A 23,897-nucleotide genomic window follows, 5' to 3' on the forward strand; every position below is an offset into this window, starting at 1 on the left:
CTTCCCACAGCCAAACTTGCACTGAAAAAAGGTCTTGTTTGGTGGTCTGCTGCCTGTTTGATCCACTATAGCTTCCTGAAGCCCCACGAAACATTTCATTTGAGAAACATGCTCAGCAAATTGATGAGATGCACCGAAAATTGCAATGCCTACAGCCAGCACTGGTCAGAGTGGGCCCAATTCTCCACAACAATGCCTGACTGCACATCGCACAACCAATGCTTCAAAAGTTGAAAGAATTGAGCTATAAAGTTTTACCTCATCTGCCATTTTCACCTTATCTCTCGCCAACCGACTACCACTTCTTCAAGCATCTTTACAACTTTCTGCAGGGAAAATGCTTCCACAACCAGCAGGAGGTAGAAAATGCTTTCTAAGAGTTCATCAAATCCCAAAGCACTGATTTTTATGCTTTGATTTTAAAGCTTTTATGCTTTGATTTTAGAGATTTTAAGCATTGATTTTAATAAGGGTAAACAAACATTTCTCATTGGGAAAAATGTGTTGATTGTAATGGTTCCTATTTTGATTAATAAAGATGTGTTTGAGCCTAGTTATAATGATTTAAAATTCACAGTCTGAAACCATGATTATGTTTGCACCAACCTAATAATTCTTGAAATATCAAGTAAGTAACCACTTTAGCACCACAGCTATAGGATTTTCTCTGCATAAAGTTTCAATTATCTGACACAAAAGGGGGTGGGTGCCCTAAGGGGGTATGTAGGCTTATATACATGTGTGAGGGCAAGAAAACTAATGTATAACCAAGATCTCAAAATATTAATAATATTATTATATTCAAAATATTAGCTCTATACGTTATCAACAATATTATTTATTAATTAACTATTAACAATGTATAGAGTTATTTGAGTTACTCAAATAATAATGTTACTCAAATAGAGTTACTCAAAAATGTTGTTGAAACAACTGAACATTACTTCTTGGAGTTTTATGTTTCCTCTTTCAAAAACTTTAGTAATTAGTTTAATTAAAAGGGTTAATTTATAGCAGATTTTAATTTATTAATTATTTATGTTGTGCTATATATTAGACATTTGGCATTAAATTAAGCAAAGGAGACTCATTTACACGCCAGACAGTGAGCTTCCGCAGGGCACTTCTGGTTCTGTGCTGAGGGAAGGGAATAACGACTCTGACTGGCTATAGCTATCAGCCCCTAGACTACCTTAGAGGCAGAAAGAGCATGTTCCTTTTTCAGAAGGTTGACATCAGCGTCATACTTGGTTTGTAATAGTTTCAGGTTTTGCTCATAATCACTGATGAGATGGTCTTTCTCTTTATGCAGTGTGTTGCGCCTAAAAGCAACCAGAGAATAAAATACACTTCCAATGTATTTATAATCAACCTCTAAAATGGAATTTTTTAGCTAGTCAAATCCAAATGCATTATCTTTCAATACATCAAATAAGTAAGCATATTTTTATCAAGTGTTTTTAAACAGTATGCCTCTTACATTCAATGGTACTTAAAAAATTTAACAAACAGCAGCATTTAGACTGGAAACCTCCCAAGGTTAAATGCACGAGTTTTTTATTTTACCGCATAACTTACAGAGTTAACGTCAGTTTTTATGGCCACACCTGAGAGCTGTCTGACCTCAGACAGTACCTTGCCTTTACTTCTTGTAACTCATTGCATGTTATCTGGTAACATCGCTCCAGTTCCAGTTTTTCTTGAATTAATTTTTGTTTCTGTAAATTACTGTTCTCCGCTTCTCCAGTCAGCTGCTGGACACGGGACTCCAGCTCTTTGATCATCTGGTTCTGAAAGAATAGGTCATTGTGAAGAGAGCCTCTGACTTTATAACAATTCTGCATCATTAAGTAACCCGAAGAAAAATGCAAGGGATTAGAGATAAGAATACAAAAAAATGTACCATAAATCATACTAATAAAAACCAAACCAACCTCTAAATTAACTGTCTTTAAAAAAAAAAAAGGAGCGCTTTCTACCATGCAAGACAGGCTAACGCGTTTGTACGCTTTTAGCCTCTCATTCGTTCAGTGAGTGGGTATCCGTTCGCTGAACAGCACCATTCTGATCTGGGGATATAAGCTTAAGCGACTGCATGCTAAGTCGCTTCACTCATGTCCAACTACTTGCAACCCTATGAGCCGTAGCCTGCCAGGCTCCTCTGTCCATGAGATTCTCTAGGCAAGATTACTGGAGTGGGTTGCCATTTCCTTCTCCAGGAGATCTTTCTGACTCAGGGATTCAACCCACATTTCTTACATCTACCGCACTGGCAAGAAGGTTCTTTACCATGAGCGTGACCCAGGAAGCCCACTATTTACATTAGCACCCTCTCAAAAAAGTCTGACAAAATATGTATAAGAGCTATATGTGGTAAATTACAAACCTCTGATGAAAGAATGAGAAAAATCAAAGAAGTAAATAAATGGAGAGATAGTCCATGTTCATGGATAGGAAGACTCTGTAATGCAATGTTGGTTATTCCCAACTTGATCTACAGATTTAATGCAACACCAATTAAAATCCCATAAAATTATTTTATGGATATGGATAAACTGCTCTTAAAAGTTTACATGGAGAGACAAAAGGAACAAAATACCCAATGCAAAACTGAAAGAGAAGAACACAGTGGGAAGACTGACACTGCCTACTTCAAGACTTACTATAAGACACAGTAATCAAAGCCCTGTGGCCTGTCAAAAGAAAAGACAACCAGATCAATGGAAGAGAACAGAGAGGCCAGAAAGAGACCCCCATAAACACAGTCTGGTTTTTGACAGAGGAACAAAAGCAGCACAATGGAGCAAAGACAGTGTCTTCAACAAATGGTCCTGGAACAACTGGACAACCAATGCAAAAAAAACAACAACAAAAAAATCCAGACACAGATCTTAGAAACTAACTCAAAAGACATCACAGACCTAAATGCAAAACCACAAAAATCCTAGAAAATAACACAGGAAAAACCTGAATTGTCTTAAGTTTGGCAAGGACTTTTCAGATACAATATTCATGGCCCAAAGCATTAAAGAAATAATTGATAAATTGGACTTCATTAAGATTAACATTTCCTATTCCACAAAAGACAGTGTTTATTAAGAGAATCAGAACGTAAGCCATAAATGGGGAAAAAATACTTGCAAAAGACACATCTGATGAAGGATTGCTATCCAAAATATACAAAGAACTCTTAAAACTCAACAATAATATAAACCTAATTTAAAAATGTGTTAAAGACTTAGACACCCCACCAGAGAAGATATACAGCTGATGAATAAGCGTAGGAGAGGATGTCACATCACATGTCACCATATAGCATGGAAATGCAGATTAAAACAGCAATGAGACACCACTCTGCACCCATCAGAACACCGACAACAAACGCTGACAAGGGCTCGGAGCAAAAGGAACTCTCACAAGTACGGCAGCACATCCAGCCTGGAAGGCAGCTTGGCAGGTTCTCAGAAAACACACTCTTTTCATAGAATCCAGGAATCATGCTGCTTGGTATTTGCCCAAATGAGTTAAAAATTTGTGTCCAAACGAAAACCTGCAGACACGGATGTTGACGGCAGCTTTGTACTCATAACTGGCAAAAAGCAATGAAGACGCCCTTCAGGAGGCGAATGGATAGACCGCAGAGCGTGCAGAGGACGGGACAGCATTCAGCACTAACGGGAAATGAGCTCTGACCATGACGAGGCACAGAGGAGACCGACATGCATATTAACAAGCAGAAGAAACCAACTGGAAAAGTCTACGTAGCATACGACTCCAACGACATGATTTTCTGGAGACACTGCCAGGGGCTGGGCGAGGGGAAAGATGAGTAGGCGGAGACAGGGGACTTTTAGGGCAGTGGAAATACTATGTCTAATACCATCACGTTAGGTCAATCCGTGGCATTATGCATTTGTCCAAGTTCACAGAACATATAACCGCGAGACTCAACCCTGAGGTAAGAGACGGACTCTGGGTGATGGTGCACTCTGGTGGGGGTGTCCGTGGTGGCGGGCTCTGCTTCTCAGCAGAAGGGACAGGGCTTATGGGAATCTACCTTCCTCCTCAATTCTGCTGTGAATAAAACAGCTCTAAAAAAACTAAGTCTACAGGAAACAGGCCCTAGAACCATTCCCTTTACCACATGATTCGACTCATTTTCTCAGGCTCAAACTGATTTTGGAAATAAATTTTCTGTATAACGTCCATCCTAATTCCAACAAACAAAGATCAAATTGTCAAAGACTTTTACCCGGAGAGTCCCTTAGCAATTAATTCAACTAATCTGTATGTTTAGCACAGACGATAGATAATAAATGAATAGAACAAAACGGGCCAAAACAATCTGGCTGGCACTGTCTGAGGACACAAGGTCAGAGAGCCCCGGGGCTGTGCCAACAGAACAGTCACCAGAGGGAAGCGCAGGACTGGAAGCGACGAGAGGACTCGGGCGGAGAAATAGCACGCAGCCAGGCCCACGGGAAAGGCCAGGCAAGAGGGATGAAGGAGACAGCAGAAGGGACGGAGCAGAAACAGGCAGGCTTAACACGAAGACAGGATGGGTCTGACATGAGGCCCCATGCACTGGGCGTCTGCGTAACACCTGGCTGGTGACACCTGCTTGGCTTCTGGTGCAAGGGCGCTGTTAAAGGCGTCCCTACTATACAGCCAAGCGTCACACGAACTGAAAACTGGCTTCCGCATTAAGATCTGCGTTTACCGGACAGATACTTCTGCATACGCTGCTGCAAACTCTCTGATTCAAGAAGCAAAATGTGTGATCACAGTTATTCACTTTACTATTTGTATTTACTATATTTACTTTTAAAAGCATTTTCTTAACACACTGTGGATTAGACAAAATAAAGCAAACATAAAGTATCAATAAACAAAAAGAAAGTTAAACTCATGTCAGCGGAAACCCTACAGACATATATGAAACACCTTAACAGCATTTGGCCAAAATAATGTTTTTTTTTTTTTTTTAATGAATACAAAGACCCGAGGGGACACAAAATAGTGGAAACCTCAAAATGGGGCCAAAAGTTACAAAGATAAAAAGATGCTGATGTCCAGCCATATTTTTCAGGCTGTAACAAACAGGGAGGAAGGGGGATTCCAGGCTTTTTAACTAACTACAGAATCAGAGAGGAACAGACAGATTACCTTGGGCACAAAGAATACCTTCCCACACTGTGGCCTCAGAGGGGGCACTCGGAACACGAGGTTGGAGTTTGTGAACGGACATGGCTTGTAGACAGAAGTTACAAGGGGCATTAGGTTAGCAACTCAAGGTCTCGGTCGCGGGCAAGCGAGACAACCTGCACATGTGGGACATGGAACAAGAGGAGGACGGGGGGAGCGGCCAGCAGGCCACTGGAAGGACCCGGAATGAGGCAACAATGGCCCGAGCGTGAGTGGTAGCTGTGGAAACAGAAGGGGGCGGAGTAGCTCCAAGCAAACTCCCAGAGAAGCAAACAGTGTGATCAAGTAAAACACTATCCGCGGGAAACGAGAAGCAGCAAAAATCATAGGCATCTCAGTTCCAAAACCAAACACTCCAAGAGGAATGGCACAGTGGGAATTTAGAGGAAGGTTGTGAAAGAGCATTATTTTGTTAGGAAATACAGACATTATTTTCAGCAAGTTAAGTACTAGGAAATTATAAAATATCTGATGGGCTTTCAGTTATATAACCAATAGATAGAATAAGAAATGTTAGAATTTTACATACAAACTTTGTGTGAAATCCTATAGGAGTCAAAAATTAGAAAGGATTAGTAATCAGCAACTATTTATAGTCCAAAGTTCAATTCCTATGGAAAAAGGAGCAACACATTTTACTTCATAAAATTCTTCCTGAAATATATATACAAAATGCACAAATCTTAAACATATATCTTGATAATTTGTTACTTGAAAACAGCCATGAACCAGTGGTGGTGGTGATTTAGTCACCAAGCTGTGTCCAACCCTTGTGGCCCTGTGCGTGAGAGCCGCCAGGCCCATGGGGTTTCCCAGGCAAGAGCACTAGAGTAGGCTGTTCCTTCTCCAGGGCATCTTCTGCGCCCAGGGGTCAAGTCTGTGTCTCCTCCACGGCCAGTGGATTCTTTACCACGGGAAGCCATGAGCCAGGACAAGATGCCAGCAAGGGGCTGCCCAGATGCCTCAGTGCTCATCCTCCACAAAGAGGTAACCACTACTCTGATGTCCATCACAAAAAAAAACTGTCTTTTGCTGAACTTTCTGTAAATAAATTCAGAGAGCATGCGCCCTTCTGGGCCAGGCACATCACCTCTCTGTGAGAGCTGTCATCCGTGACGTGGGTTACAGCAGCATTTTCAGTGCTATCTTCACGGCTCCATTGTGGAAAACACCCAAAATAATCTATCCATTTTACTGACTGACTGGTTGTTTTCAGTGTTCAGTTATTAATAACAATGCTGCTATGAACATTTTCACACGTTTCATGGTGCACGTATTCACCCGTCTCTTTTGGTTGGACATTCTATAGTGAAAATGTTCAGTCATAAGTGATCTGAAAACTAAGACCAGGCAAAAACTTGAAAGTGAATGTCTGTAACAGCCAAATGTTTGTAAGTGCCAAAAGTAGATGCGACCACGATGTCCTTCGAAAGGGACGTGAATAAACAATGTTAATCCATATAATTGAATATTATTCAACAATAAAAAGAAATGAGCTATAAAGCCATAAAAAGACATGAAGAAACCATAAATGTATAATTTTTTATGAAAGAAGCCTGTCTGAAAAGGCTACATACTGTATGATTCCAATTATACGATATTTTGGAAAAGAAACTATGCAAAAAACGATGTTTTACAGACAGTTAAGGTGATCGGTGGTTGCCAGAGATCCTAGAGAGAGGGGCAAGGGAAGAACAGGATGAGGCATGTGTGAATTCAAGACAGTGAAAATGCTATGTATAAAACCATAATGGTATATACACGACTAGATGCATTTGTCAAAACCCATGGAATTTTAAAGCACAAAGGATGAGCTTTATGCAAACTTAAAAAAATAATTTAGTAGTTTGGGGATCCCAGGAAGAAATACAGGCTGTGAAAAGAGAACCTTGTTATATCACAAATATGTAAAAAACCTCGCTGAAGGTCGGCAGGCCTGGTCCCCCGGGGACACAGGTCAACAACCCTGAGTAACCCACGTCTGCACCAAGTGAACAGTCAGAAAGCGAACGGAGGACGGTGCAGGCCACGCTCCCACTGTCAGACTGAGCGCTTACGGGAGCGAGGAAAAGGCTGGACTAGCCCGTGCGGTGAAGGTTCACGGTTAGACACCAGTAAGAGACTATGCTTAGCTTAACACAGAGGCAGTTGGTTATAGATACGAAGGTTCACAGATGTGCCTATACACACAGGCTTGTACACACACAAACACTGTCTGGTGAGAGGACAGGGAAGAAACGACACCCCCCAAGTCACGGGCACCCCCGGAAAGCAGACCTCGGTCTCTAACACCATTCTCCACGTCCTCCACATTGCGGGGGGTCAGAGTGGCCCAGGGGCCTCCTGGAGAGTCTCCCAGTGGCTGAAGCTAGAGCAACTTAAGTGACAAAAGGAAGGAATACGGGATTATACCCAGAACATAAATAATATCCACACTGATAAAAGTAAATTGCTCAATAAGTTAACAAATGAGGGAGACGAGACAGATTTCCCAGTAGAGAAACACCCATAATTCAGATTCCCCTCCCCTGAGTATAGAGAGTACACCGCGCACTCCTTACGCACAGGCTACTCACGGGAACTTTCCTCCAGAGAGGACAGTGTGGAAAGGCGGGAGGCCACCCTCACGGGGGAGAACCCAGCACACACCACCTCAGCCAGGCGCCCAGGGCTAACGTCCACAGGGGTGGCCATGAGCAGCGTGTGCCCTTGGGGTGATGTGGAGAGCAGCACTTGACTTCCATGACCTACTGCGTCAGCCCACAACCCCATCTTCTCATGAGAAGAATGGGAGGCAGGGTGTCCTACAGTATTCCTGACCAATCCTCCTCAAAACCGCTGAGGTCTGAGACACGGGGGTGTCTGACACACTGCCACAACCCAAAGGAGCCTAAGGAGAAAACAGAATGTGGTGTCTGGATGAGATCCTGGGAAAAAGGAAGGACATTAGGGAAAAGTGAAGGAAAACTGAGCAAATTATGGACTTTGGTTTATTAACACATCCTGCTGATTTGCTGACTGTAACAAGCATACCAAAATAACATAAGATGTCACAAAGAGGGAGCTGGGTGTGGGGTACATGGGAACTCTGTACCATCTTCTCAAACTTCCTGTAAATCTAAAACCCTCTAGAAAATAAAATCTATTTGTTTAAATGGCAATCCTATTCAAAATAATCAACTGATGCTAGTCAGGAGATTCTTCTTTAACATTGTGAGGCTGGAAGAGAAACGCTGATGGCAGCTATGAAATGACGAATCCCAGCCAAGCCGGAGAGTGACGCGCTGCTGTCCGATTCATGCTCGCCACCAGCAGTGGTGGATAACTGTACGTGGTCGACACAGCGCTTTACGTCTCTAAGGCCTGTGATACTCTTAAACTCGATTCAGGTCCATGAACAGAACTTGGAGTGTCAGGGGCTTTGAATGGAAAAACACAGCTCATCTCTATTTCCAGTCCCCTGACGGACCTTCAGCATTTCCCTCCAACTATGAGTACAGTCAACCACCAATGAAGTATTAGCAGTGCCTGTGAATAACGGAAATCACAGGTAGTTTACAGACCAATATAGTGTGGGATAATCTCTAATATTGTTTCAGTCAGTTCAGTCGCTCAGTCGTGTCTGACTCTTTGCGACCCCATGGACTGCAGCACGCCAGGCCTCCCCGTCCTTCACCAACTCCCGGAGATTGCTAAAACTCATGTTCATCAAGCCGGTGATGCCATCCAACCATCTCATCCTCTGTCATCCCCTTCTCCTCCTGCCTTCAATCCCTCCCAGCATCAGGGTCTTTTCCAACGAGTCAGCTCTTCACATCAGGTGACCAAAGTATTGAAGTTTCAGTTTCAGCACCAGTCCTTCCAATGAATACCCAGGACTGATTTCCTTTAGGATGGACTGGTTGGATCTCCTTGCAGTCCGAGGGGCTCTCAAGAGTCTCCTCCAACACCACAGTCCAAAAGCATCGATTCTGCTGCACTCAGCTTTCAAATATTGTTTACCCTCATCATTATTCATAAGTTACTACACTTATTAGGCCCACTGCTCAATCATGATATTTATTGCATTTGTTTAGAAGCATATGTATTACTTTATCATGACTCTAATTTATTAATATTTTGATGACTGTAACTATAATTTCTTTGTCATCTTATATAATTTTATTAAATTGTCAAATATTATGTGGAGAGGGATGCATAAACTTCACAAGATTGCCAGTGGCATCTGTGCTAAAGAGAGGGGTAAAGAATTCTGCTAAGAAAGCCTAAAATCTCAATAAAACCACTCACAGACTTTGTGTGTCTAAACCCCTGATGTGAAGAGAGCCCTACACTTTACAGCTGTCACCGCCCCAAGCATCTAAGAACACTGCTACCGTTTTCATATTCATAAGTTGTAACACGCCGTTCTAAAAATCCAGTGTTTCCATGTGTAATTGTTGGTTTCACACAAGGAGACCCCGCCAATACCAAGAGACATGGGTCTAATCATCTGTACAAATGCCTGCTTCCAAAAAAATGGAACGGGGAAAAAATAAGACCCAATTAAAAAAAGAAGAGAGCCTGAAAGAACAACACCCAGGAACTAATTCTCAGTGACAGTCTCGTCTTTCATCTTAAGCCGCGCCTTGAACTCTACCTTGTTTAATTATTAAGTCAGGAGCGGCTCAGCAAGATCTGTCTAGTTTTGATGATTCTTAAATTCAACCCTGCTGACAGACCCTGTCCATTCTTCTCTATATTTTACTGTTGCCTAATGACAAGGTCTGAATGCTAATTTTTAAATTCAACTTTCATTAAAAATAGAAAGCAGTTTCTCTAACAGTAACCTCTTGGCCCCAAAGTATGACTTTAGTTCACACTACAAATTTATAAAAATTAAAAATTCCAATGTGAAAGCTATTACTCTCTTAATGTTATCTAACTAATGAAAAATAACAGTGCAGCAAACATTGTAGGCAATTAATATGTTTCACAAATTTCAACCCTACAATTACTTAATATATTCATGTTTGTGAAAATTTAGGAGGCTGAGATGACAAAAATGTATTTCAGATATAAATTTGGCTTTTGTTCACAGCCTTGAATATCATCCTTGTGCTGATTCCCCAGAAAACAGACCCCTGATCTTGCCGAGGAGAGCGGGTCCACGTCGGGCACCCCCGCCCCACCAGGGAGCAGCCCCGCAGCGGCAGTGCTTGCCCTCACAGACCCCAGGCCCAGCCGCCTGTCCCCCGCACCGCACCCATGGCCCTGGGTCCCCAGCGCCCCTGAGTCTGTTCTCGGAGCCCACAGTTTGTTCTCTGCACAGAGCAAGACAGACACATTAAGAGTAACATTCACATGGAACCACTCTGATGTACTCAATCCACTACAAATGCAATGCAAGATGCCAAAAATTCATGGAATTGTATGCTTTAAAATAGATGAATCTTACAATATACTAATTATAATCATATACCAATAAAGCTGTTTGGTGTTTTTAAAGGATCAATCACGAGGTTTTCCCTGATCTGTGCCCTGACAAATTCTCCTTCCACCTTGCTCTCTGCTCACAGGGCCCCGTCCCTGCTGCCGTCGGCTGGGGTGTCCCAGATTTGGGATTTTTGCACTGGCTGTTCCTTCTGCCTGAAATTCCAGAAGATGGTGGAGCAACACGAGGCGGTGAATGTGCAGGAAAGCGTGGCCCTAAGACGGTGCCCAAGTGGAGACACAGGCAGCTTCAAACATCAGCAAACATCTTCGATTTTTATGCGTTAAGTGTCACTCCAGTGTTGCCAAGTGTGAGTATTTGGGGCATTATTTGACCCCTTTGTGTTTTTCATTTTTCTTTAATTTCGAGAAATTAATTTACATTATTTCTTCAAAAAGATCTATCCTTCTTACTCCGTGGTCTCATTCCATGTTTCTGTCTCCTTGCACTTTCTTCCAAGCCTTTGCTCCTAGGATAGTTTTCCATTCTGATCTTGGTGGTGGTGGCTGTGTTTTAGTCACTAAGTTGTGTCCGATTCCTGCGACCATGTGGACTAGGAACCTACCAGGCTCCTCTGTTCATGGAACTCTCCAGGCAAGAATACTGGAGTGGGTTGCCATTTCCTTCTCCAGGGGATCTTCCCGACCCAGGAATTGAATCCAGGTCTCCTGCATTACAGGCAGATTCTTTACCGACTGAGCTACAAGGGAAGCCCATTCTGATCTTGCTGCTGTTGCTGCTAAGTCGCTTCAGTCGTGTCCGACTCTGTGCGACCCCATAGATGGCAGCCCACCAGGCTCCCCCGTCCCTAGGATTCTCCAGGCAAGAACACTGAAGTGGGTTGCCATTTCCTTCTCCAGTGCATGAAAGTGAAAAGTAAAGTGAAGTCACTCAGTCGTGTCGGACTCTTCACAACCCCATGGACTGCAGCCTACCAGGCTCCTCCGTCCATGGGATTTTCCAGGCAAGAGTACTGGAGTGGGTTGCCATTTCTTTCTCCAATTCTGATCTTACTCTCATTTAATTTTTTAGTAGACTTCCTTCTGCTGTATTTATTGTATTGTTTCTAATTGTATCTATTACACCTTTTATTTCAATTCTTATTTTTCATATCCAGTGTTATCATTGGGAAATATTCTAAAATGGACAGACGTTACAGCAAGGCTAGAGGGACTCCCTGGTGAACCAGCAGTTAGGACTCCGCCTCCCAGAGTGGGGGGCCCGAGTTTGACCCCTGGTCAGGGAAATAGACCCTACATGCTGCAACTAAGGATTCTGCAATCTGAAGGTTTGGCGCAGCCAAATCATATAAAATTTTTTAAAGTTTTGTTATGGGACATTTCAAACATACACAAAAGGAGGAGGAATCGTATAATAAACCCACTATATTCTTCACCCCAATTCCACGTCTAGCTGGTTCTTAAACTGTCCAGCACTTTACCTGCTGAAGCCCCACCTGCAGCCCCTCCTCCAGAGGTGACAGCAGGACAGGCCCTGGGCCCTGGAAGATCCACATGGAACTGTCTGCTGCTTAGGTTCCTTCCAGGCCGACTCAGGGTTCTGCTTTCTTGACCCGGCTGGCTCCGAGTCAGCCCACCCCTCGCCTGGCCCAACCCCAGACCGTCCCCGCTCTCCCCTCCATCCCGCTGGTCACGGCTGCGTCTCTGTGGGAGGGAACGGAGGTACACACTGAGCTCAGCCTGCTGTCTGCAAGCAAACGCTCACCAGCTTCCTGAACTGAGGACCTCCTTGCATATACAGGTCTCCCGATCATTGTTCTTGTATGTTACAGCTACCTACTGAGCACTTACTACATAGCTTAACGTATGTACATTAACACATCTAGCATTCTCAGCAGCACACCCCACACTGCACTCCTGCTGCCACCCCGCCTGATGGACGAGGACACCGGACACCCCAAGGGCTGGCCCGGCACTCAAGCCGTTAAGGACCTGGAACTGGAGCCCGAGACCTACAGCCAGCTCCGCACCACTGTGGGTGCGGCGTCCCATCCCTTCCGCCCTCTGACGCGTGCCCTTCAGCTAGTCTGGGGTCTCCAAGACACGCCTCGGTAACAGACTCTGGCTCAGACTCCTCAGCTTTAAATCCAAGGAGGCACTCTGGAAAAGCCAGGAGACTGAGGGGGCTCAGTGGCCAGGGGACGGTGCTCGTGCTGAGGATTCAGGGTCTACGTGCCACGAGGTCAGATCACATATCAGGAACAAGGAGGACGAGGTGCACTGCCTCAGACGTGAGGCCCCGGGTCCAGGCGCCCTCAGCCCACCTTCTCCAGGCTTCCGTAATTCAGGAAGGCAGCTGAGCCTCTCAAGGCTGAAGACCCACTTCTGCAAGCAAAGACTCAGCGAGGGGCTCTGGGGGCCCTCCATCCTTGCTAGGAGGATGCACCTGGTCTCCTGCTGTGTACGCTGGTGGCCCCCCTCTGAATCCTCAGGAAGAGACTCTGGTCTTACCCACAGGGCATCTTTGTCAGCTCCCTCAGTCAAGACAGAGCGACTAAGAAAGACCTACTTCCACCAGCCACACGACTCCACCTCCTCATCCGTCTGTCTTCCCACGGGCATTACAGCCACACCACTCCACCTCCCGATCTGACTGTCTACCCACCGGCATTACAGCCACACTGCTCCACCTCCTGATCTGACTGTCTTCACACCGGCATTACAGCCACACTGCTCCACCTCCCGATCTGACTGTCTTCCCACAGGCACTACAGCCACACTGCTCCACCTCCCGACCTGACTGTCTTCCCACGGGCATTACAGCCACACTGCTCCACCTCCTAATCTGACTGTCTTCCCACAGGCATTACAGCCACACTGCTCCACCTCCCGATCTGACTGTCTTCCCACAGGCACTACAGCCACACTGCTCCACCTCCTGACCTGACTGTCTTCCCACAGGCATTACAGCCACACTGCTCCACCTCCTAATCTGACTGTCTTCCCACGGGCATTACAGCCACACTGCTCCACCTCCCGACCTGACTGTCTTCCCACAGGCACTACAGCCACACTGCTCCACCTCCCGATCTGTCTGTCTTCCCTCAGGCATTACAGCCACACTGCTCCACCTCCTGATCTGACTGTCTTCCCACAGGCATTACAGCCACACTGCTCCACCTCCCGATCTGTCTGTCTTCCCTCAGGCATTACAGCCACACTGCTCCACCTCCTAATCTGACTGTCTTCCCACAGGCATTACAGCCACACTGCTCCACCTCCTAATCTGACTGTCTTCCCACGGGCATTACAGCCACACTGCTCCACCTCCCGACCTGACTGTCTTCCCTCAGGCATTACAGCCACACTGCTCCACCTCCCGACCTGACTGTCTTCCCACGGGCATTACAGCCACACTGCTCCACCTCCCGATCTGACTGTCTTCCCACAGGCACTACAGCCACACTGCTCCACCTCCTGACCTGACTGTCTTCCCACAGGCATTACAGCCACACTGCTCCACCTCCTAATCTGACTGTCTTCCCACGGGCATTACAGCCACACTGCTCCACCTCCCGACCTGACTGTCTTCCCACAGGCACTACAGCCACACTGCTCCACCTCCCGATCTGTCTGTCTTCCCTCAGGCATTACAGCCACACTGCTCCACCTCCTGATCTGACTGTCTTCCCACAGGCATTACAGCCACACTGCTCCACCTCCCGATCTGTCTGTCTTCCCTCAGGCATTACAGCCACACTGCTCCACCTCCTAATCTGACTGTCTTCCCACAGGCATTACAGCCACACTGCTCCACCTCCTAATCTGACTGTCTTCCCACGGGCATTACAGCCACACTGCTCCACCTCCCGACCTGACTGTCTTCCCTCAGGCATTACAGCCACACTGCTCCACCTCCCGACCTGACTGTCTTCCCACGGGCATTACAGCCACACTGCTCCACCTCCCGATCTGTCTGTCTTCCCTCAGGCATTACAGCCACACTGCTCCACCTCCTAATCTGACTGTCTTCCCACAGGCACTACAGCCACACTGCTCCACCTCCCGACCTGACTGTCTTCCCACGGGCATTACAGCCACACTGCTCCACCTCCCGACCTGACTGTCTTCCCACAGGCATTACAGCCACACTGCTCCACCTCCTAATCTGACTGTCTTCCCACAGGCATTACAGCCACACTGCTCCACCTCCCGACCTGACTGTCTTCCCACAGGCACTACAGCCACACTGCTCCACCTCCTAATCTGACTGTCTTCCCACAGGCACTACAGCCACACTGCTCCACCTCCTGATCTGACTGTCTTCCCTCAGGCATTACAGCCACACTGCTCCACCTCCCGACCTGACTGTCTTCCCACAGGCATTACAGCCACACTGCTCCACCTCCTAATCTGACTGTCTTCCCACAGGCATTACAGCCACACTGCTCCACCTCCTAATCTGACTGTCTTCCCACGGGCACTACAGCCACATCACTCTACCTCCTGATCTGACTGTCTTCCCACGGGCACTATAGACACACTGCTCCACCTCCCGACCTGACTGTCTTCCCATGGGCACTACAGCCACACTGCTCCACCTCCCGATCTGACTGTCTTCCCACAGGCATTACAGCCACACTGCTCCACCTCCTGATCTGTCTGTCTTCCCTCAGGCATTACAGCCACACTGCTCCACCTCCCGACCTGACTGTCTTCCCACAGGCATTACAGCCACACTGCTCCACCTCCTAATCTGACTGTCTTCCCACAGGCATTACAGCCACACTGCTCCACCTCCCGATCTGTCTGTCTTCCCACAGGCACTACAGCCACACTGCTCCACCTCCCGATCTGTCTGTCTTCCCACAGGCACTACAGCCACACTGCTCCACCTCCTAATCTGACTGTCTTCCCACGAGGATTACAGCCACACTGCTCCACCTCCTAATCTGACTGTCTTCCCTCCGGCATTACAGCCACACTGCTCCACCTCCCGATCTGACTGTCTTCCCACAGGCATTACAGCCACACTGCTCCACCTCCCGATCTGTCTGTCTTCCCTCAGGCATTACAGCCACACTGCTCCACCTCCTGATCTGACTGTCTTCCCACAGGCATTACAGCCACACTGCTCCACCTCCTGATCTGACTGTCTTCCCTCGGGCATTACAGCCACACTGCTCCACCTCCCGATCTACTGTCTTCACACGGGCATTACACATTCCCAGAAAAACAACCACGTCTTCAGTCAAAAAGACTGAAAGAAATAAATAAAACAGAAAGGAAAAAAGTAAAGAAGTTATCTCTAGGCTGAAAGTCAGTGGGGAAAAAAAAGGAAAAAGGTTTATAAAAGTTTGGTGGGGTAAAAAAAATATAAAAAAGAAGTGACAACAAACGACCCCCAGGGAAAACCCCAGCCACTGGAGGAGGCCGCACACTGCCACATGTAAGCCTGTGCTGGGAAGGAAGGCGAGTGGTTTTAACTCCACTACACACTTGCCTTGCACTGCAGGCTCTGGGAGCGGGGAGGCCTGAGGACAGGGAGGTGAAGAGGACAGCTCATAAAGCGACAAGACAAGGAAAGCAGACGTACTGTGGACTGCGTCTGCGCCACGTATTCACCCTCCATTTTGTTCAGCCGCACATTTGTGTCCTCGAGCAGGTCTTGAATATTTTCCGTGTGTCGCTTCTGAAGTTCAAACTTTTCCTTTTCCATTTCTGCTACAGCGTTGTGGAGCTACAGAGGAGAAGAACTGACTCTTTCACTACTGTTACAGAATGGACCATTTTGTAATTCAGAAAAAAAGCTTCCCTATATTTCTCTATTTATTTATATGGTGACCTGAACAACGAAAGATATAAAATATGCGAAGTAAATATTCCTGTAAAGAGCATGATTAAGAAACAATTTTTTCTTTACTTTCCTGAATTGAAAGTTTTATTGGATAAACAAATATTAAAGGGGATGATCCACCTCAGGCAGAATAGTAAATAAATCAGATAACACAATGCATCAGGTAAACAGCACCAGAATCAGCCTCATATCAGAAAACAAAGGTATTTATAATATTGCTATCAATTAAGATTGCTATCTCACAAAATTTTCATCTTATTTGCATGAAACCTTGTGCAAGAGTAATGTTCAAAATGCTTTATCCTTCAACCTGACTCCCAACAAGAAACTATTTTTATCCACTCCATAAACTACACTAAGTGGACACAAAGGTGGCACGTGTCAATCAAAGCCAGCTCTCGGGAGAGCTGCACGCTCCATGTCTTTGTGCACACTGGCTGTCTGAACGAGGACTGTGCACATATGCTGAAGTGGGTGAGATGCTGAAACAGGGATGCAACTAAGGTAAGGAAACCAATTTTCAATGGGCAGCCTCTAAGGAAGTGGAAAACCCAGGTGACAAGCCTCGTGGGCATTTGTCCACCTGTCTTCACAGGCGGGGAATTCGGAATCTAGTTCCTGTTGTCCACCTGTCTCACAGGCGGGGAATTCGGAATCTAGTTCCTGTTGGTCACCTGTCTTCACAGGCGGGGAATTCGGAATCTAGTTCCTATCCTCTGCACCCAGCCCGGGCTCACAGATCTGAAGCCTGATGGAGCTCAGAATAGTTATTCCAGGGTCTGGCATTTATATATACATTTAATCAAGTCAAAGTAAGTTATAATTTATATAGTTTTACAGATATTGTAGAGTGTTTTCCAATTACTGCTGGCCTGGTTTTAAGAAGACGGGTGTCTTGAGTGAAGTGTTAAATAATGAAATGTGTACTTGCAGCAGCCAGAAAAAAGACATGCCAATGTTACAGAAAAGGTAAAAGCACACAAAGGAACATGAACCTAGAAGAGCGCTCCGTCTGCCCTCTGGACAGGGGCCCTCCTCACACGGCCCTGGAGCCACGGCCCCAGGACACAGCCACCCAGCGTTGGCTCCAAACACCCGGAGGGCCCAGGAAAATGCCCAAACTCAACCCACTGGGAGATGGTCAGCTGGAGGAGTTCACCAAAGACCTTCACGGCTGACTTACTCAAAAGAAGTGACGTGTTTCATTTCTCGTGAGTACATATTGTAGTTTCAACCAATGGTGAAGAGCTCCTAAGTGAAAGTACTATGTACCTGCATGCGTGCTCAGTCCTGTCTGACCCTCTGTGACCCCCTGGACTTTGGCCCGCCAGGCTCCTCTGTCCATGGGATTCTCCAGGCAAGAACACTGGAGTGGGGTGCCATGCCCTCCTCCAGGGGATCTTCCCAACCCAGGGACTGAACCCACATCTCCTGCATTGCAGGCAGATTCTTCATCGCTGAGCCACAGGGAAGCCTGAAAGTAGTTACTATGTGGGACTAGGTAAGACTTTTATGACACATTATAAGTATTTTTTACATTACTTTTGGCTCTGCTAAATTTAATGAAAATGTTTTTCTTAATTAAATGCTCCTCTAAGAATAATCCATCTACAACTGATTTTGTTTACACCAAAAACAAGTTTATACTACAACTATTGTGTCATCTGAGATTTCAGAAAAGAAATGATCCAGGGGCCTACATCCAAAATTTGAACAATTTAACTCCCCAAAATTACCCTGCTATTATATCCCTATGAATTCTGCTTAAAGTCTATTAGCTCTGACAAAAATTCAAAGCCTTAATTAAATCCAAGAATTGTTAAAAGTAACTTTTCTAAATGAAAACTAGTTTATAAACCATTAAACTTCCAGAAAAAAGTATACCAAAACACAACAGCTATTTCTAGATAGTCTAGAACACTATTACTTTTATTTTTTGAAACTCTTCTTTATATTTTGTGAATATCCATTATTTTATAATTAAGTAGGCTACGTTAAAGTATAACCCTTTATATTTTTCCATCACTATTTTATTTTCTGTAGCTTACCTTTTTTTCCCAATCATTATTCAGAGATTCTGTGCTCTGCTCACATATCTTTTTTAACTCTGCGATCTGGTTGTCTTTGGTCTCTCTGATAACCTGGCATTCGCGGACGAGGGTCTGAACTGTCAAAAATGACGAAAACATAATTAAACCAATTCTAGCTGCCACATAAGAGTCCGGTGATAAAAAGCAAAGTGCACCAGTTAACAGATCGTCCCATCTTCCTCCCAGTCTTCTCTGCTCTCCCCTAAAATATCTCTTCCTCCCTCCTCTTTTCCACGTCCACCTCCGCAGCCCCGGTGAAGCCCTCACGGCTCACCCCCAGACCACACGCACGGTGTGCTGGCCTCCCTAGCTCTCCTGCAGGGTGTCCGCCACCGCTCTGCAGAGGCCCTTTCCCCGTGCCGACGCGGCACCGCCACCCTCAGACCTTAACTCCCAGTTCCCCTCCCACAAGAGAGACCCAAAGCCTCTGACACGGGAAACGGCTCCTCAGACCCGACTGCTTTCTGGCCGCATCTTCAGCCACGTCCGTGCGTTTAACCTCGTAAACACACCAACCTATCTGCAGATCCACTCTTCTCATCCTCCTGCCCAGATGCGCCCACCTACCCGCCTGGACTGCCCTGCTTCCCTGCTGAAACACCACGTGCTCAATCAGTCTCAGTTCAAGTCACGCCTCCTTCCGGAACCAACCAGTCTCCTCCTCTTGCAGGGGCAGAAGGACACTCCTCTCTATGCCCAGGGGGCCTCCTAGATTTCTACATTAAGTCCCTTATTACCCCGCATGCTATAATAGTTTATGTCCTTCCTCACTGAGGAGAAAGACATTCCAACCCTTTAACCGCAGAGCAAAGACTGGCAGTCAGGCGAGTGCCCCAGACGCCGTGTGCTCAGCCCGCAGACAAAGAGACCCACGCTCGGGTCTGCCACTGCTCCTGGGTGCATTCAAGTTACTGGGACTGAAGCAAAACACGCCCTAAACTACATAAAACATTTCCCTTATAAAGCATTCAAATTTCTATCTTCTTTTTAAAACTGATTTAAACGGTCATTGATTTGAGTAAAAACTGTTCAATATATTCATGTCATCCGGATGCAAAATAAATTCTGTTGTGTGTTTCTTTGAAAGTGGTATTTTATTAGCCTCCTTAATATGTTCTTCTTCACTTACTGCAAGATACGAAAATTTTCATAAACATTTACATAGAAATTTCTTTCACTTTTATATCTCAATGATGCAGCAAATAAGTGAGAAGGAGACGAGTCCAAGTTAACCTGATATTGTTGTTCAGTCAATAAGACGTGTCCGACTGTTTTCGACCCCATGGACTGCAGCAGGCCAGGCTTCCCTGTCCTTCATTTTCTCCCCGAGTTTGCTCAAACTCATGTCCATTGAGTCAATGATGCCATCCAACCATCTTATCCTCTGTTGCATTCTCCTTCTGCCCTCAATCTTTTCCAGCCTCAGGGTCTTTCCCAGTGAGTCTGCTCTTCACATCAGGTGGCCAAATTATTGGAGCTTCAACATCAGTCCTTCCAATGAATTCTAATAAAAAAGATTTTTTTTTAAAGTGTAAGTCACTCAGTCATGTCTGACTCTTTGTGACCCCATGAAGTATCAACCACCAGGCACCTCGGTCCATAGAATGCTCCAGGCAAGAATAGTGGAGTGGGTAGCCATTCCCTTCTCCAGGGGATCTTCCTAACCCAGGGATCGAACCCAGGTCTCCTGCATTGCAGGCAGATTGTTTACTGTCTAAGCCACCAAGACTCAGGGTTGATTTCCTTTAGGACTGTTTTATCTCCTTACAGTCCAGAAGACTCTTCTCCAGCACTACAGTTCAAAAGCATCAATTCTTTGGCCTTCAGCCTTCTTTATGGTTCAACTCTCACATCTGTACATGACTACTGGAAAAACCATAGCCTTGACTATATGAACCTTTGTTGGCAAAATGATGTCTCTGCTTTTCAATACACTGTCTAGGTTTATCATAGCTTTCTTTCCAAGGAGCAAGTGTCTTAATTTTGTGGCTGCAGTTACCATCTGCAGTGATTTTGGAGCCCCCCCAAAATAAAATCTGTCACTATTTCCACCTTTTCCCCTTCTATTTGCCATGGAGTGATGGGACCAGATCTTATAGTTTTTTGAATGTTAAGTGTTAAGCCAGCTTTCTCACTCTCCTCTTTCACCCTCATCAACAGACTCTTTAGTTCCTCCTTGCTTTCTGCCATCAGGGTGGTATCATCTGAATATCTGAGGTTGTTGATATTTCTCCCAGCAATCTTGATTCCAGCTTGTGAGTCATCGAGCCCAGCATTTTGCATGATGTACTCTGCATACAAGTTAAATAAACAGGGTGACGATATATACCCTTGTCATACTCCTTTCCCAATTTTGAACCAATCCGCTGTTCCCTGCCTGGTTCTAACTGTTGCTTCTTGACCACCATACAGGCTTCTCAGGAGGCAGGAAAGGTGGCCTGGCACTCCCTTCCCTTTAAGAATTTTCCAGTTTGTTGTGATCTGCACAAAGGCTTTAGTACAGTCAATGAATAAAGCAGAAGTAGATGTTTCTCTGGAATTTCCTTGCTTTTTCTATGACCCAATGGATGTTGGCAATTTGATCTCTGATTCCTCTGCCTTTTTTCAACCCAGCTTGTACATCTGGAAGTTCTCGGTTTATGTACTACTGAAGCCTGGCTTGAAGGATTTTGAACACAGCCTTGCTAGCACATGAAATCAGTGCAATTGTATGGCAGTTTGAACATTCTTTGAATGTTTAAAGTGCCTGGTTTGAATCAGAATAAAAACAAAAACCTAGAAATAGATTTTAGATGTGTGCAGCCACTGATGTTTGGAGCGGTTCCATGACAGACGCCCCACTTTCTTCTTGCTCTTCACTGACATCGGATCGTCCACAAATCCCGCAGAGTCTCTTTTCAGGTTTGCTCTCGCCACCCTCACCGCTATTCCTGAGATATTCTGGGTCCTCATCATCTTACACATGACATGATGGAGGCACAGCATCCCTGAGTTGAAAGGATTTTATATACATTACATCTCCAATCGCACTGCTTTATGAGTAAGAGGCTTGCCGATGGGCCACAGCAGATGCTGAAGAGCAGGTTTCCTAAGAAGGAAGATGCTCACTCCCTCTCTCCCCCTCGCCTAACCCACTCTCCCCCGCCCTGTCTCAGCAGCTACAGGATAAACTTGAAATTTCTAAATCTGAAATTCAAGGTCATGCTCATATGACGCCAAGTCACCTACCTTAGTCGTTGTCAGTCTCTCTCTTAACATGAGGATCTCCACTCTAGACAGATGGTTCTGCATCACCCTTCCCACAGTTTATGAACATCAGCATTCCCACCCCAGTACCTGGAACTCTCCTCTGCAACTAACTAAATCTTACAAAACTTTTAAAGTTCCTTCCCCCTCCCCAAATATTTCCAACACTTTCCCTAAGACTGTCCACTACATTTCAATGTTTTGACCTATAGTCATAATCAATTTAACACTTGATTACCTGTTTTCTTTTCCTTCGTAATGAAAGTATAAATGAGGAATACTTTTAAATGTTCTGTCCATCACAACATAGCATATACTATAAAGCATAAAGTAGACATTTAATGGAATGAACTTTTATTAGACCAAGACGAATAATTTCTCTAGACTCTGTTGTGAAAGCCAGTATGTTCTATTCTAAGACTGACCTATGGCCATTCCAGTCCAATGAAGAGGGAGAGGATTAAGAGAGTAACAGTTACAGACTCTCCTAAACCTTTAACCAAACCAACCACCATTGCTACCACACACACACACACACACACACACACACACACTCAGGTTTTTCTGCAGTCATACACAAGTTCACATCAGCGCACCAACAAAGGAAACCCATACCCATACAAACTTTCCTATCTCACACTACAGTCAGAAATAAAACTGTACTTTATGGAAGCCCTAAAATAAAGTAGAAATGTCTTAATGGATTTATGTAACAATAGACAACATCACCTTTCTTCTCAAGTTTTCTAATAGTCTCCTCAGTTTCACTTTGTTTCTTTTTGTATAAAGTTTTCATTTCTTCTATTTCATTATTCTTTCTTTCTAAAATCTGCAAACAAATTTAAAATATTTTAGTACACTATATTATTTTATGTATGGAACACATAATTTTTTTAAAAGAGCACAATATTCTTTTAAGTCTATCTCAGCTAATCCTGTAAGTGGCTTCCCAAAAAAAGATGTAAAAATTATATTTTAGTGCATTGGCAAAACATTAAATATACTGTAACAGTTGATTACCGAAAGAAATATGCTGTTTCAAATTTTCATGTACCAGTCCTTAAGGAGACTGTAACTACTAAATTAGCTGGTTCTCTAAAATGTAACAGATGACGCTCTCACCAAGTAGCAGAGAGCAGCATCAGAAAGCTGACATGCTGACACAGTGCAAGCCCCTCCCAGCCCTGAGACGGGGGCCCTGCAGACACGCGCACCCCGAGCCCCCCACAGGGCCTTCTGTCACTGCCACGCACAGTACCGAGCACGCCCAGACACACGGGAATGTGGGTGGAACAGACGTCTTTTATATTTAGTTCTGCTCTTGGGAATCAAATAAGTCAGCTCAAAGTATGTCCAAAATTGTATGAATATTCTACATCATTAATTTATACTCTCAGAAGTTTTTAAATGGATCATTAAATACTTTTAAATACATCCAATACTTTAAAAAAATTACAGAAAAACAAAGTATAGGAAAGTGAGCAAGCAGGGTAAAGACATGTCTAACCAAGGGGGAAAAGGAAAACCAAACAGGCAGAAGTATGACTACCCACTTTTCTTACGGTTGAGGTATATTCCTACACACGCAAATTCAATTTTTGAAAACAGGTTATCACCTTGTCTAACCAAGTTTTTCTTGTATTACCAGCATCTTACTTTACCTTTCATTATTTTGGTCCCACCTCTAAGAACAACTGATAAATAAGTAAAGGAGCCAGTTTGATCTCCATGTCCATAAAGAAGCAGATTAGGAAAAGAATGTGTGCAAAGAGATAAACACTTTCAATTTTATTCCTTCCCAATTCCTAACACATAGAAAATGCCATACATGCAACAAACTGATGAATATACTTTCCAAATCTGGCATGAGGTCAAAGATTTTATTTATATTTTACCTGGCATTTCAAACTAGTTGCACTGCTTTCTTTTTTCATGCAGAATTTATTTTAAAAGAGAAATTCCTGGAAAGGATTCTACTATTAAATGTTTTTCTTAGAATAGCGCTTTGCAATGGACATACCAAAAAGCCTATTTCAAACTCTATTACCATGATTTTTCCAAATATA

At 44.7% G+C, this 23,897-nt stretch overlaps 1 protein-coding gene across 4 annotated transcripts in view; it reads right to left on the reverse strand.

Moving 5' to 3' along the window:
- CEP112 (centrosomal protein 112) overlaps nt 1-23,897 on the reverse strand; it is a 301,353-nt gene that overhangs the window by 222,198 nt on the left and 55,258 nt on the right. For 3 of the 4 annotated variants that reach the window (XM_043905758.1, XM_043905759.1, XM_043905756.1), the window contains 5 exons: nt 22,561-22,660; nt 18,544-18,662; nt 16,235-16,378; nt 1,624-1,790; nt 1,193-1,322 (listed from right to left, as the gene is read on the reverse strand). In XM_043905758.1, the coding sequence (XP_043761693.1) occupies nt 1,193-1,322; nt 1,624-1,790; nt 16,235-16,378; nt 18,544-18,662; nt 22,561-22,660 (660 nt within the window). The remainder of the gene's footprint in view (nt 1-1,192; nt 1,323-1,623; nt 1,791-16,234; nt 16,379-18,543; nt 18,663-22,560; nt 22,661-23,897) is intronic. The other variant, XM_043905757.1, reaches the window with a different exon arrangement.

This window comes from Cervus elaphus, chromosome 5 (assembly GCF_910594005.1).
Source record: "Cervus elaphus chromosome 5, mCerEla1.1, whole genome shotgun sequence".
Taxonomy (NCBI): domain Eukaryota; kingdom Metazoa; phylum Chordata; class Mammalia; order Artiodactyla; family Cervidae; genus Cervus; species Cervus elaphus.